Raw genomic sequence first — 13,739 nt, 5'->3', positions numbered from 1 at the left:
CATCTGCAGGAGCAAAAGATGGCAGAATTAAAACAGAAAGAAGGAAGGGTGGATAAAAAAAACCCCAGCAGGACATGAAGTGGGTCATAACTACAGACATGGCCCATGCACACACTCAACAAGGTGCTGGGAGATGTGCATCCCTATTGGACACACAGACACACACAGCGTCTATTTTTAGAACAGAGCATGGCAAACATGGAGGCGGTATTGGATAATTCATTTTAAGCTTTGGCTTTTCTCCGAGTGTTGTCCTTGAAATTTAAGCAGCTTTCCCTTAAGACACATTTTATTTTTTCGAGCCAGATCAAACCCACTGTGAGTTGACACCACAGGGTGATGAGTGTTTTCTCTTATCTTTGAGCTCAGTCACCCATATATCGCTGATAGACAGTGTCGCTGTGGGTTATCAGGGCACACGTGTCTCTGTTTGAAGGATGGCGACCCAGTGTCAAAAAGAGTGAATGCACCCCATGTGGTGGTGTGTGTTTATGTGTTTGAGCCAGACATCTCTAGAAATCAGGGTGATGAATGAGGGTTGCACAAAAGGTGGGATTCTTCAGAGCTAGGATGAATGACCTTGACGGTGGCATCCACAGTCAAACCAAACATTTCTGCTTCTCTGGCTTTCCCAGGATAGTCAACTATGAGACAGGCAAAGCAGGTGCAAAGGCAAGGTCCTTGTGGAGGTTGGAACCACTACGAATCAGGTTGGAAATAATTCCCTCATGTCTTTCTCCATCTTCTATGTTTCTTTAAATGTATTTGTCTTACACTGGTTTGTACTCCCCCCCCTTTCTGTTTGCAATTTTGTATGACTTTTTCTGTCTCTGTAATCTCAGGGTTTTCTTTAACATTTTACACCAAATCTAATTTCCTGTCACAAATGATCACTTTTTCTTTTACTTATGACCCTGTTTAACGTATCATAGGTTTTCTGCATCAGGTAAAGAAAGCAATGGACAAAATTTAGAGATGTTTTTGAGATGTTTGAAGAATGTCTTGTCATTACACTCTCCTACCTGAGCTGTAGATCCCTGTAGGACTTCCAAGCTTATTTAATTAAAGCTGCGCTTGCCTGGCCGTCATGATACTGCTTGTTCAGTAACGCTTTCTAACAAACTTCTGAGTTCTTCAAGTCATTATTTTACTGATAATAAATAGCACAAGTCGCTTGTGTTTACTAATTAGGGGAGTTCTGAAAACAGCTAATTGCACTAGAATTCATTTATAATTAATGAGGTAAATCCAAAAGTCATACCTTAATTACCATATTTTCAAATTTGTTTGTAAAACATTTTGTATCAATTTCCTACTTCTTTGCACTGTGAACCACTTTGTGTTCATCTATCACCCAAAATTCACAACAATTTCATTATTGTTTGAGGTTATAATGTTACAAAATGTTAATAATTGTAAGCTGCATAAACTCTTCAGCAATGTCACCAGTTCTCATGCATTTCTCTATCATTTGCAGTTGGAGTGGAAGTCACATCCGCTGGGGGCAACCGTTTCGACTACGTCACCTGACAACAGGTCACTACCTGGCCTTGACTGAGGACAGGGGGTTGGTGCTGCAGGACCGGGAGAGGTCAGACACCATTTCTACAGCTTTCTGCTTTAGAGCATCAAAGGTAAGTACATACACACAGAGATACAATTTCATAAACATACCACAGCAAATATGTGCTCTTCATTGTGTTCTTTGATTTGTATTACATGGGTTCTAACAAATCATGCAAATCATGTCTGAACCTAAGACTTGAGAGATTTTGTGGTTGATATTCTCCTTAATGCAACAAAACTACTATAGAAATTAGAGACTGTTTCAATAGTATTTTTCCTGAATATAACCCCAATGAAATCATGAAGCAGGTCAGCTCCTGAAACTGTGATCGTTTGAACCATTAAGCGCATATGCAGTAGAGTTATGTGGCTGTTTGATTTGATTTGCTTGTTGTGTTTTATGCATTTAATTGTTATTTCACATGACTGCTTTCTTCATTCCCTCCTGAACTTGCACAGGAGAAGCTGGAGCAAAGCCCCAAGCGGGACATTGAGGGCATGGGGGTGGCAGAGATTAAATATGGAGACTCGCTCTGCTTCATCATGCATGTAGCAACAGGTCTGTGGCTGTCCTATCAGGCGCCTGATGTCAAATCTACTCGACTGGGTCCCCTCAAGAGAAGAGTGAGCATTGACATACACAAATAAACATAAATAAACAAAAATGATAAATAAGATTCCTTGGAGCAGATGATTAGTCCAGGTATAATGAGCTCAGTGAGTAGGATGACTGGTTATTGGGGTTTATTCTAGTTCTATTAGTTCTATCTGAAAACTTTTTCATTGGTTTTGCTCCTAACAAAATTATTATACGTTTTGAAAATTGTGTTATAATCTAACACTGCTATAAATCTCTCTTCAGTTTTACCCCTGAACTGTCCTCCGTCTTCTTTAGTACTAATGATGCTGTTTGTTTCCAATGTTCTCTGAAGTCTTTATAGAACAGCTGGATTTATACTATGTGTAATTTAACTGAAGTTAAATTACACATAGTTTGACTATATTTACTGATGATGAGATATCTGAGAGGAGTTGATTGCAGTGGACGTTATTTAGGGGTGTTAGAGTAAAGAGGTCTGGCACAAATGCACTCTACACTTGGTAAAACTTCTTTCCTAAAATCTCTGCTTTGCTCCTCACCTAAAATCCTGCTAAAATGCTTTGATGTCTGTTGTAATGTGACAAAATGTTGAGAAATTATATGGTTTAGATTAACTTTGCAAAGCATTGTGCATTCAGTAATGCTTGTGCAATCGGACCACCTCTTGTTTTCAGCTATGTTCTTGTCAGTGTCTTTTAATGCTGGCTGAGGATACTCAAATCTTTTTCCTGTTCTATTTGCCTCTCACCTTTCTCCTAAATCATCCGATCATCTGTTTTTCCCCCAAGGCTTGTCTTCACTCTGAGGGTCATATGGATGATGGGTTAACCCTGCAACGCTGTCAACATGAAGAGTCTCGAGCCGCAAGAATCATCCGCAACACAACGCTGCTCTTTAACCGATTCATCAGGTATGCAAAACATTGCTCACCTATGCGAGGAAGGTTGTGGATGTGCAAATTGCCCATTAAACCAAATTATCCACTTAAAACAAATTAGAGATCTCTTGAGATAGTTACCTAAAAAAAAACATTCAGGTAACTGAAACACCTGCTGATGATGAAGGAGCACAACTAATAAGACAATACAGCTCACTCCCTTGTGGCACCATGTTACAGAGATTATAGCTGAAGCCAGAACATTGATCTCTCAAAGCCCCCCAGTCTTTCACACAGTCACACGTTGTGATGTCACCAGTGGAAAGCCATGCTCTAGGCCTGTGAGTTTTGACTAAGTGAGAAGCCCAGCCTACAGATCGCTTGCTCAGTGGCCCTGTCTGGTGCTTGTAAATGGCAACTATTTCAGCAGGGACGGAGGCCAGCTTTGAGAAAGGACCACTACAACTGGACTCTATTTTTAATTTGTTATCAAAGACCACTACCTCCCTCTGGGTCCCTGTCGTGTCAACATGTGAGGAGGTGTCAGCCTCCCTCCTGCAGCTATGACACATACATCTCCCCCCCTTTATCCCTCCCACGCATACGACAGAATCTATTTTTAGCAGGTTAGCGGAAATCAGTTATTCAACATGAATGAACTTGTGGGTTAAACACTGCTAGTCATCACTGCCTGTCCTTACATTCGCACAGCTACCCAATAGGCGTACTTTTATTGCCTTTATGATTCATTGGGCAGTTTTATGATCGTAATTCTCAGTGGGAATTGTTGTAATTATGTGTCTTGCTTCTGTCTATCTGTCGCAGAGACCTTGATTGCCTGAGCATTAAGAACAGGACCCTTGTAGCCTTGCCTGTCGAGGAAGTGCTCCAAACACTCAATGACCTCATCACCTATTTCCAACTCCCTGATGTTGAGCTGGAGCATGAGGAGAGGCAGATAAAGCTGCGTTCACTGAAGAACAGACAGAACCTCTTCAAACAAGAAGTGAGTTATACCATCACAGAAGGCTGTGAAAATGCATTATGGAATATGACTTAATAACAGAAGCAAGTCTTGTCTCTACCATTGAAGCCTTTATCAAAACAAAACATCAAACCAATACAGCCCCTATGAGGGCTCCAATGCCCAAAAAATACCAATCAATTATGCAGTCAGGTTGCTATTGTAGATTGATACCTTTTAAGCTCCAAATAAAGCAATAGTCTTAGGTTTAATCTATTCACCCATCAATCCTTCAATGCAGGTTTGTTTTCAAAGCATCAACATACTTTAAAAACATGCATCAATATCAATATCTGCTCCAAATTCAGGCAACTTAACTAAATAGTCTAAAAAAGAATGCAATTTGGTCATTAAAAATGATCTTGAACTCTGTTGAACATTAATGAAGCACTCAAGAAGATGCTGCACCTCCGTATTAAAACCACTGCAGCAAACCTAGAAAAATAATTAGCTTTACTCGTAGCAGATGCGCAATGAAAACCAAATCCATTGAATGAGTCATTCAGTAAATTTGTTTTTTGAGAAATGTTATCGTAATCATTGTCACTGCTCCTATATATTAGTTTTGCCTCAAAATTATCTCAGTTGTTTTTTTAAATTCCATCCAGCTGTTCAGAAATGGCTTATAGCTCCAGAACCTCCTGTACCAAACTGATCAAACTGCCACATCTCATACATCTTCTGGACAACACATATGTTTTATGGTTCAATTGCCTTAAAATTATTTAATATTTATTTAACCAGATAAAGTCAATTCAAATTGAAATCTATTTTACAAAGATGATCTGACTTAAGGTTATTTGGTTTAAAAATGAAGACTAGACATAGTCTACAGAGTGACTTCAGACAATACTACTTTTGGGCTTATTCTTTTCCAAAATGACTGTAAGGCACAGATCTCTGTCAGAAAACTCGGTTATAGATGAGCATTTTAAATAGTGATTACATTTTTTTTGTACATTACTCCTTTTTATTTTTACTATTCTGGTTCACCTAAGGGATAATTGTACAATCTTTGGTTGTGAAAATGCATAACTACTTTCAGGCACTATTAAACGTTTTGGCCAAATAACGTTTTATAGAGCCCATAATCATCTTCAAATTATTTTTAGGTGGATCTTCATGTAATTCTGCCAGAGAATGACATAAATGGTGCAAGAATTTTTATATTTTTTTCAAAAAAATTTTCCCCTTTATTTTCCATATTTATGGAAATATGGAAAACCTTTCTATTTTCTTTTATGGAAAAAAAAATTTTCTTTCTTTTTTTCTAAATCAAAGTACAATAACAAAATGTCTGTTCTTAAGAGTAAAAAAAAACACATTTCTTAGACTTCATGGTTTTGTTAAAAAAACTATTAGTTATCTTTAGTGAAATGTAGCTCTTGTGGCTATTGGCTAATTTTATATTACTGGATTATAAAGGTTTCTGACCTCTTACTTAAGAACTTTCCTGAAAATGGGTGAATGTTCAGCTCTGCATAAAAGCTGTGGAAGAGAAATTATGAGTTATGTGATTGTTTAAATTTGACAGCATGTTTGGTTAAGCTGAGAATGGAAGGAAACCTGTGAGAAGTGTCAGAGGTAAGACCAATTGAGGCATGTTTCATTGCTGTTATGTATTTGGAGGCAGAGGAAATGAAGGTGTCAGCAGTTTCAGTGCTATAAGTTTTCCCCGGAGCGAACATGAGCGCACTGAAGCTGCTAAGCTTCCAGGGCCTAAATTACTTTTATCAATTACACAGTATGTCAGCTGGTATAGTGAATAGCCGTTTCACCTCAGACATCCAAACGTTATTTGTTCTGCAACAATAATTACAATGATTTAATCTTAAAGAGATCTGATGCTAAGTAGTTAAATTCAAAATCTTAAAATATTGCCATGAGGTCTTAATCTTTTTTCTTTTTCTTTGGTATGATATGATAAAATGAAATCCTCTGTGACGTTCCTGATATATTGCCTTCTGTAGGTTAGTTTGTCAGTGAAAAAAGCTGACTCATGATTTTTGCTGGTGTTATAAATCTTTTGAAATTTCCATTTTGTCTTTTTAACGCCCTCCATTTTGCATATGAGATCACTGTAGGCATTCTTATGTGGCATAAATCACTGGCACGTGAGGGGAGAGAGCTGCATCTATGACAGTGACTCAAATAAAAATTTGGCAACAGCTTTTACAAATGGAGCTCAATAATTAATTAATGAGCGGTTACCTTTGATATGAAATGTCTTGATATTTAACAGTGTAGAATTCAGAGGTCACTTAACTACATTTGGAAGAAAACAATACAATAAAAGATTATCAAATTGCCGTCAAGTATTTGGTTGCATGAGTTGGCAGACAGACCTGTCTGAATCCTCCCTGAATGCTGTAGCACCACTTAAAAAAGATATCATCTGCAAACTGACTGCTGGTCCTTTCTGAAAAGGTTATTCAATATCCTTTTTAATTATAAATCAGGGGGTTTGTTTTTTGTGGGTTTTGTTGAAAACTTTAGGCTGTGACCTTCAGCAAGAACTGGGATGGTTCATGACTTAGTAAAAAGCAGCTCCTCCAAGTCCCAACTACTTGAACTTGAATCCCAACTAGAAAAAGGTGAACTACTCCCTCTATGTTCAGTCAGTCTCTACCTTAAGTTGAGGAGTTCTTGGTGACTTCTTCACAAATAATAGTAGAATGGAGCAGGAGATGCAGAGATTTTTGTCATGGTGAGTCGAACCCTGGTTTATTGGTCCTTTTACATCAGGACCCTCACCTAAGGTCATGAGATGTGGGTAATGAACCAAAGAACATCTTGTAGATGAAATGAGCTTCCTCCCCAGGGTGCATCAGAGTAGAGCTGGTACTGATTTGAAGATTTTCCTGGCACATCCCTCTGGTTGGAGATCAAACCCCGCTGGAGGGACACTATACCCTTTTTGACTTGTGAACCCATTTACATCCTCCAGATTGAGTTGGGGGGTGTCACTGGGTGGAGAGATGTCTTCATTCCCCTCCTAAACCTATATCTTTCATGACAATTCAGATAAGGAAAGGAAGATTCATGGATGTATGGATGGACCTATACCAAGGGCAGCTTTACTACTTCCTTTCAAGTGCACTTGTTTATGTCTTAGTGTGTTTCCTATTACAGATATAGCATAGGTTCATCTATTTGCTTCTGTCACCTTCAGGAATGTCCATCATTTTGCTTTTTTTTGTAATAAGTCTTCAGGTATTTCTTGATTGCATCAATTGCCACAAGCTTTGGAATTGTATTGAGCAGTGACCTCTGCCACTTGTTCTACAACTGAATATTGACAATAGTTTGTGCCTTTGCGTTAGGACTATACCACTAATCTATCATTAACAAAAATATCACTGCACATAATATCCATATTTAGAAGAACAGTGAATAGAAATAAATGCTAACTAATTATTTAAATACCATGCTTTCAGACTGTCTTGTAATATGACCCTTGTTTAATGCAGCACAATAAATTTTAGATGTAAAGACATCTCTGATTTCTGTGTTTTTTTAGGGCATGCTGACCCTTGTCTCCAACTGCATTGACAGGCTAAACGTCTACAACAGTGCGGCCCATTTTGGGGAGTGTGCTGGGTCAGAAGCCGGAGCTGCCTGGAAAGACATTCTCAACTTGCTTTATGAGCTTCTGGGTAATAAGCTGGTTTCATAATCGTCCCTCATACATACATACATTTGCATGTTTGAACTAACTCTGTACTGTTATCGGTCTCAGAGATGTGAGTTATTGGGAGAAAAAATGGTTGGAAGTGTGATTATTTTTTTTGCTGCTAATCTGACAGCTAACCAATGCTTGGCACATTTCAGTTATATATAGGCATGTTTTTAAAATAATAATAAATAATCCCATTTGATGCCAACAGCCATTCAACTAGAGATTAGCCAAAAAATCAGCTGTTTATCTAAGTTGGCCAATTGATTGACCCTGACAACAGGGAAACTCAACAATCCACTCTTTGAAGCAAGTCTGGGGTTTATTCAGATTATGAAAATAGACAGAAACCTAATACAGATAACAGGCACTCAGTGCAGAAAATATGTTTTGTCTAATCATGCTGTTCTTTCAACCTCTGTCTCTCATGGAACACTTGGAAATGTTTGCGACCAAAATATTTTTCTATTGTTACGTTTCTTAAAGATAAATCCTAATTAGCATGTCAATTCTTTGCAAATTCCAAAAACAGACAATGGCAGTGTGTGTACGGAAGCAGCTATACCTTTGGCACCCACCACAAAGAGAATCACTATGTCCCCTCTTGGCACCTTTTAGTCAGTGAATGTCAAATTTCATCATTATCTTGTCTGCTATCTGTTTTGTTTGTTCTTGCCATGTTCTCCACATGACCCAGTGTCATTAACCCTCCTGTCCAACAATCACTTTTAGCCTCTTTTACACACACTGTTATAGTCATTCTCTGACATCTCTCACTAAACCATGACAATTGCATATTTTTGCTCTCCTTCTACAGTATATTTGCTCATGTCTGCAACCTTATGCAAAGTTTATCTTTCATCCAGACAAACTGAAGCCCTTCTACCCTTCAAGAATGTCCTTCATGCTCTTATTTATACTGATTTCACCTCCTTGCTGAAATTAGTCTTCCATCCACGTCTCTCTCCCCTGTTCCCTCCTCCACACACCTGATGTAGCACAGCGCTAACTGGATTTGTGTTGCCTTCTTCCTTTCTTCCCTGCATGTCTGCTTCCCTTGACCCTGTCTTTTTGCTGCTAGGGCATTCATTAAGTGAGTTTGTTTGTCAGCAAGTGTTGATGCATTCTCCTTGTCCTACCTCTTTTGTCTACCTTAGGCACTTTCAGAAATTAATATGTATAAAAATGTCAAAGCAGAACCTCTGGCTTTGGCATTAGTTTAAGGTGTCCCCATTCGGGCGACCTTGTTATGTTGTTATAAAAGGTATCATGCAAGTTTTGAAATGTACCAATCAAATATGTTGGTCTGTGGTGCAACATTTAACTTACCCACATTTCTTGTGACTTACAGCGGCATTAATCAGAGGAAACCGGAACAACTGTACCCAGTTCTCAAACAATTTAGACTGGCTTGTGAGCAAGTTGGAAAGACTAGAGTCTTCTTCAGGTACACCCATCATTCGTCATCGTAACTGTACTGTGCTTCCTGTTAAAGAAAAGCTTTTCAAGATGACCACTGAAACACATTCCCTTCTTAAAATGAGCCTTTGAACTCTTGGCAGTGTTTGCCTTTTATACATAGGCATATATATGTACCAACAGTGCTTCATATTGAATCATGCAATCTGTCTCTATGACAAGTGTTCTCTACTTTGTCTTTCACTTTTGCTGGTGTTAACTAATTGATGCTTTTTGTGGGTATGCAGGCATCTTGGAAGTTCTGCACTGCATCCTAATTGAGAGCCCTGAGGCACTCAATATCATTCAGAAAGGACACATTAAGTCTATCATATCACTGCTCTACAAGCATGGACGCAACCACAAGGTAAGCTTTGAACAGCCATGCAGTAGTCAGTATTAATGTGGGACATTGTTGCAATATGAAATACACATCTTGGTTTTAGCGTTGATGTGGAAGTTTATTTTCCTTCCTTTTTGTCTCATTACAACTACAAGGTTTGATGTATTTTATTGGTATTTTAAGTGAAAACCAGCATAAAGTACCATTACTGTTAAGTGGAAGTGAAATTATTCACAGCGTTCAGAATAATTTTCAAGGAAAATATGAAAATGATTGTGTGCAGCTGGTAATCACATATTTACCATGTGTAATATAGAAAACTCTATAATGGAAACAGGTGGTAGTTTGAATTTAATAACATAAGAGAGCAACAGTTTGAGGTTTCTTCTGGGTCTACCATTTTGATTTGTGGTATTGAACCATTTTTTAAGTGGTTAGTATAAACAAAAGGTGGAACAACTTCAACAAAGCGTTAAACCAGCAAGAAGAACTAAAATTAACAAAAAAATACTGAAATAGATTTAAAATTTTTCCTGAAACAGAACATGCAGTTTGCAGCAAGGATAGTTACAGCAAGCCTTAAAATAGTAGGTTATATGATACATGTATGCTTTCCTCTTCACGTTAAACTTACCTAAAGGGTAAACTTGACTCACATTTAATTGAAAACAAGTTTTCCCTGGAACTCTGTGTTTATCTTCTCCTCTTCAGCTATTTATTGACTGAACATATCTTGTACCAGCATAAAGCTCCTCTCCTGGCAGAGGGTTTCTGGGATGTTAGGTTGCGATGTCTTCCTGACATAAATAAAACTGTTTACCATTGTAATAAAATCAAAGAGCAGACAGCTGGCTGGCTGAAGTCATAAATCTGCCTGAATGCATAATTTTTCGATGAAAGCAGAAGCAAAAGGTCAATGATTAAGTGGCCTGTCACCCTTGGCTGAGCCTCCTAGGCCATTTAATCTGGTGCTATTGTTAAGTGAATATTATTAGATATGTTTTTTACCTCCAAGTAGCATCACACAGTAATTATGCTATGGTTTAATGAAAACTGGCTGTCCCCAGAGCAACAACATGGACAGTGATTTGCAATGCAGATCATTAGCCATTTATGGGAAAATATTTATTTATGTTGACATGCTTAATATGAAAAAAATAAAGTAAACATTTAATCAACTTCTGGGAAGCTATTGTGTTTTTCATTCCTTCTTGTAATCCTTCCTGCTGGCTTGCTTTCTTCTTTTTCTTCTTCTTCTTCAGATTTTGGATGTACTTTGCTCGCTGTGTGTGTGCAATGGAGTAGCTGTTCGGACCAATCAGAATCTCATTTGTGATCACTTGCTGCCCAAAAGAGATCTGCTATTGCAAACCCAACTGGTCAATGATGTCCAGAGGTGAGAAAACTATCCGTTTACCACAATGAAATCATGCCTCTTAAAAACTTCAATTCAGGAATTGTTTTATGTCCAACTTAAAGCAGTGAAAAGAACATTACACTATAACTGGACCCACACACCTATTTAAACACATACTTAAGCCAAGAGATTGTTTATAGTTTGCATAAAGCAGCTCAATTTTATTATGTGCAATGTAAAGTGAAGGAATATGCATTTCTGACACCGTTAAGCCATTCTAAATATGTAGTTGATCTGTACCTAGACTAGCTTGTGATGCTTTCAAATTACTGCATGCAATTAAGAAAATTTTAAATAATTTGAGGCTTTCTAACTGATTTCTTACAGTCCTAGTCGTGCTTCTCTGAAATCACAGCCCAGAACACAGAAATCTAGGCAGAAAAGCCCTCAAACAAAATCCTCTTAACCTTACAGTATCACGACAGTCAATGAGCTGTGTCTAAAGGTTGTTTTTGCTAAAAGAAAAACATTGTACCAGCATATTGTCCCCACCAGGCTACAAGGAGACAAAGCCGTTTGTAAACCTTCTGGCTAAAGATCCGATCCAAATGTGTGCTTGTTTCTCAGGGAAGCTTACTTACATAATCTCCAAAATATCTAGTCAGCCCTTCTTTTTCTTCTATGTTGTTTCATATCACTACTGTTACCCAGGTTTTTTTGTTGTTGGAGATATAATTTTTTCTTTTACCTGCAGGGGTTTGCCTGCACACAGTCACTGTAAGCTGACAGATGTTCTAACATTTTATCTTTATTTATCTCTCCCTAATTTCCAGTCAGCGGTGCTTCTTCTCTTCTTGTTTGTTCTACTCCCTCTTTTTTTTCTGGAGGTCACTTTGTTTTCTTCAGTCTTTGCTGCAAAGTTTAGTTGAGTTTTAAATGCAGTGAAATTTATTTTAAATTTGTGTCTAGTAACATGCACTCAATCTTTATTAGGAACTCCTACTCATTAGGTTTTTACTCAAGTGAAATGTCTGATGAGTCTGTTATGTCAATAAAAATGGTTTTAGGTCTGTATTTGACTGAAAGACAAACATGTTAATGGGGCACACTGTCAAAGACTTGTAGAATCATAATTTAAAAATAATCTAACAGTATCATGGATCAGGGTTGAATAGTAGTAATACATTTTTAAAACTTAACACATTTAATCTTAACTTTGAGAAACAAACATCATATTTGCACTTTCAATAAAGATACTTGAAGTAATACTGTTGCCATTTAGCCTTATTCTTTGCACAGTATGCACTTTTCTTGAGGGTAAATTTCCATATTTACAGTGCAGTCCCGACAACGTCTTTTATGGTCTGATGCACATGATGATTTCTTGTTTCACTTCATTTCCAGCATGAGACCAAACATCTTCTTGGGGGTCAGTGAGGGCTCTGCTCAGTACAAGAAGTGGTACTATGAACTGATGATTGATCAGGTGGACCACTTTGTGACCAGTGAGCCCTCTCACCTGAGAGTGGGCTGGGCCAACACCAAAGGTTACGCACCCTATCCTGGAGGAGGGGAGGGCTGGGGGGGCAATGGAGTTGGTGACGACCTCTACTCATTTGGCTTTGATGGGCTTCATCTTTGGTCAGGTGAGTAGTAAAACATTTTGAGTGGAAGAAAATTTGTGAAAGTGGGTGTTTGGTAGTTACAGTAATAACCTAACAAGTCAAAGATGAATGGTATTCCTGGGAGTCAGCCAGGTTACATCCAGACAGTGAGTACTCTGCTGGAGTGATTTCCTTGCCCGGACTGTGTGTCGAGGCGTGTAAATGTGCTCCATCCTGTGTCTGTTGGAAAGCTCTGGTCTGTGCCAGCACAGCTCACCAGGTCCACGTTCACACACCCGTGTGTTTACCTCCCAAATAGGCCGCATCCCGCGGGCTGTCGCGTCTCTGAACCAGCATATCCTGACTTCGGAAGATGTGGTGAGCTGTTGTCTGGACCTGGGAGCTCCCAGCATCTCCTTCAGGATAAACGGCCAGCCGGTCCAGGGCATGTTTGAAAATTTTAACACAGACGGACTCTTTTTCCCCGTCGTCAGCTTCTCTGCAGGAGTCAAGTGAGTGTTTATTTTCTTTCCGCTCTGACTTGGATGAATCTATGCTATTTGAAACAGACCTTAGTGTTTTACCTGCAAAACCTGCAATTTTACCCCAAAGATTGCTGTTATGTCCTTTTGACAGCTCCATAGATAAAAACTCTGAAATAAATTAAATAAAGGCATAAAATAAGTATTGTGGCAACACCTGTGTTTAATAGAATAATCCGTATCAGCACCTTCTACAAGGTGTAAAACAAGTTACACAATCACTGACACCTAGCTGAGTTTTTGGAGCCACAAACAATCCAATTAAATGTGTTTTATTGTTATTCAGACTTTGATTTTGACTACTTTTCATGATGTACAGGTGCATCTCAGCAATTTCAGGAATTCAATTTAGAAGTTAAAACTTACATATTGCATAGATTTATGATATATAATGATAGTTTTCAAATGTTTTTTCTGTTGATTTTAGATGATTATTGCTTACAGTGAATGAAAACCCAATTCATTTTCACAGAGAAAAAACATTTAAAAAACTAAAATTTTACACAAGGTTTATTTTGTGACCATTTAAACTGTTGATATTTTTTGTACAGACTGCCAGTGTCAATTTAAACTAGTAGGATAAGCCATAATAGCTTATTGTAGAGAACATGGTTATTCACACAGTGTTGTGTCCAAACATATTAATAGAACTGAATTGTCCTCTTTTAAGATGAAATTAAATTTTACGTTC

The 13,739-nt window shown here is 38.1% G+C and overlaps 1 protein-coding gene across 10 annotated transcripts in view; it reads left to right on the top strand.

Moving 5' to 3' along the window:
• The window catches only part of LOC102225501 (ryanodine receptor 3-like), a 115,204-nt gene that overhangs the window by 43,636 nt on the left and 57,829 nt on the right, over window positions 1–13,739 (top strand). For all 10 annotated transcript variants that reach the window (XM_023352505.1, XM_023352504.1, XM_023352507.1 and 7 more), the window contains 11 exons: window positions 636–710; window positions 1,478–1,634; window positions 2,026–2,190; window positions 2,956–3,077; window positions 3,870–4,050; window positions 7,589–7,724; window positions 9,096–9,191; window positions 9,451–9,569; window positions 10,808–10,941; window positions 12,307–12,548; window positions 12,826–13,018. In XM_023352505.1, the coding sequence (XP_023208273.1) occupies window positions 636–710; window positions 1,478–1,634; window positions 2,026–2,190; window positions 2,956–3,077; window positions 3,870–4,050; window positions 7,589–7,724; window positions 9,096–9,191; window positions 9,451–9,569; window positions 10,808–10,941; window positions 12,307–12,548; window positions 12,826–13,018 (1,620 nt within the window). The remainder of the gene's footprint in view (window positions 1–635; window positions 711–1,477; window positions 1,635–2,025; window positions 2,191–2,955; window positions 3,078–3,869; window positions 4,051–7,588; window positions 7,725–9,095; window positions 9,192–9,450; window positions 9,570–10,807; window positions 10,942–12,306; window positions 12,549–12,825; window positions 13,019–13,739) is intronic.

This window comes from Xiphophorus maculatus, chromosome 19, assembly GCF_002775205.1.
Source record: "Xiphophorus maculatus strain JP 163 A chromosome 19, X_maculatus-5.0-male, whole genome shotgun sequence".
In the NCBI taxonomy this organism is placed as follows: Eukaryota; Metazoa; Chordata; class Actinopteri; order Cyprinodontiformes; family Poeciliidae; genus Xiphophorus; species Xiphophorus maculatus.
Note: the sequence above shows the minus strand (reverse complement) of the source record. Positions and strands in the feature narration are given on the sequence as shown.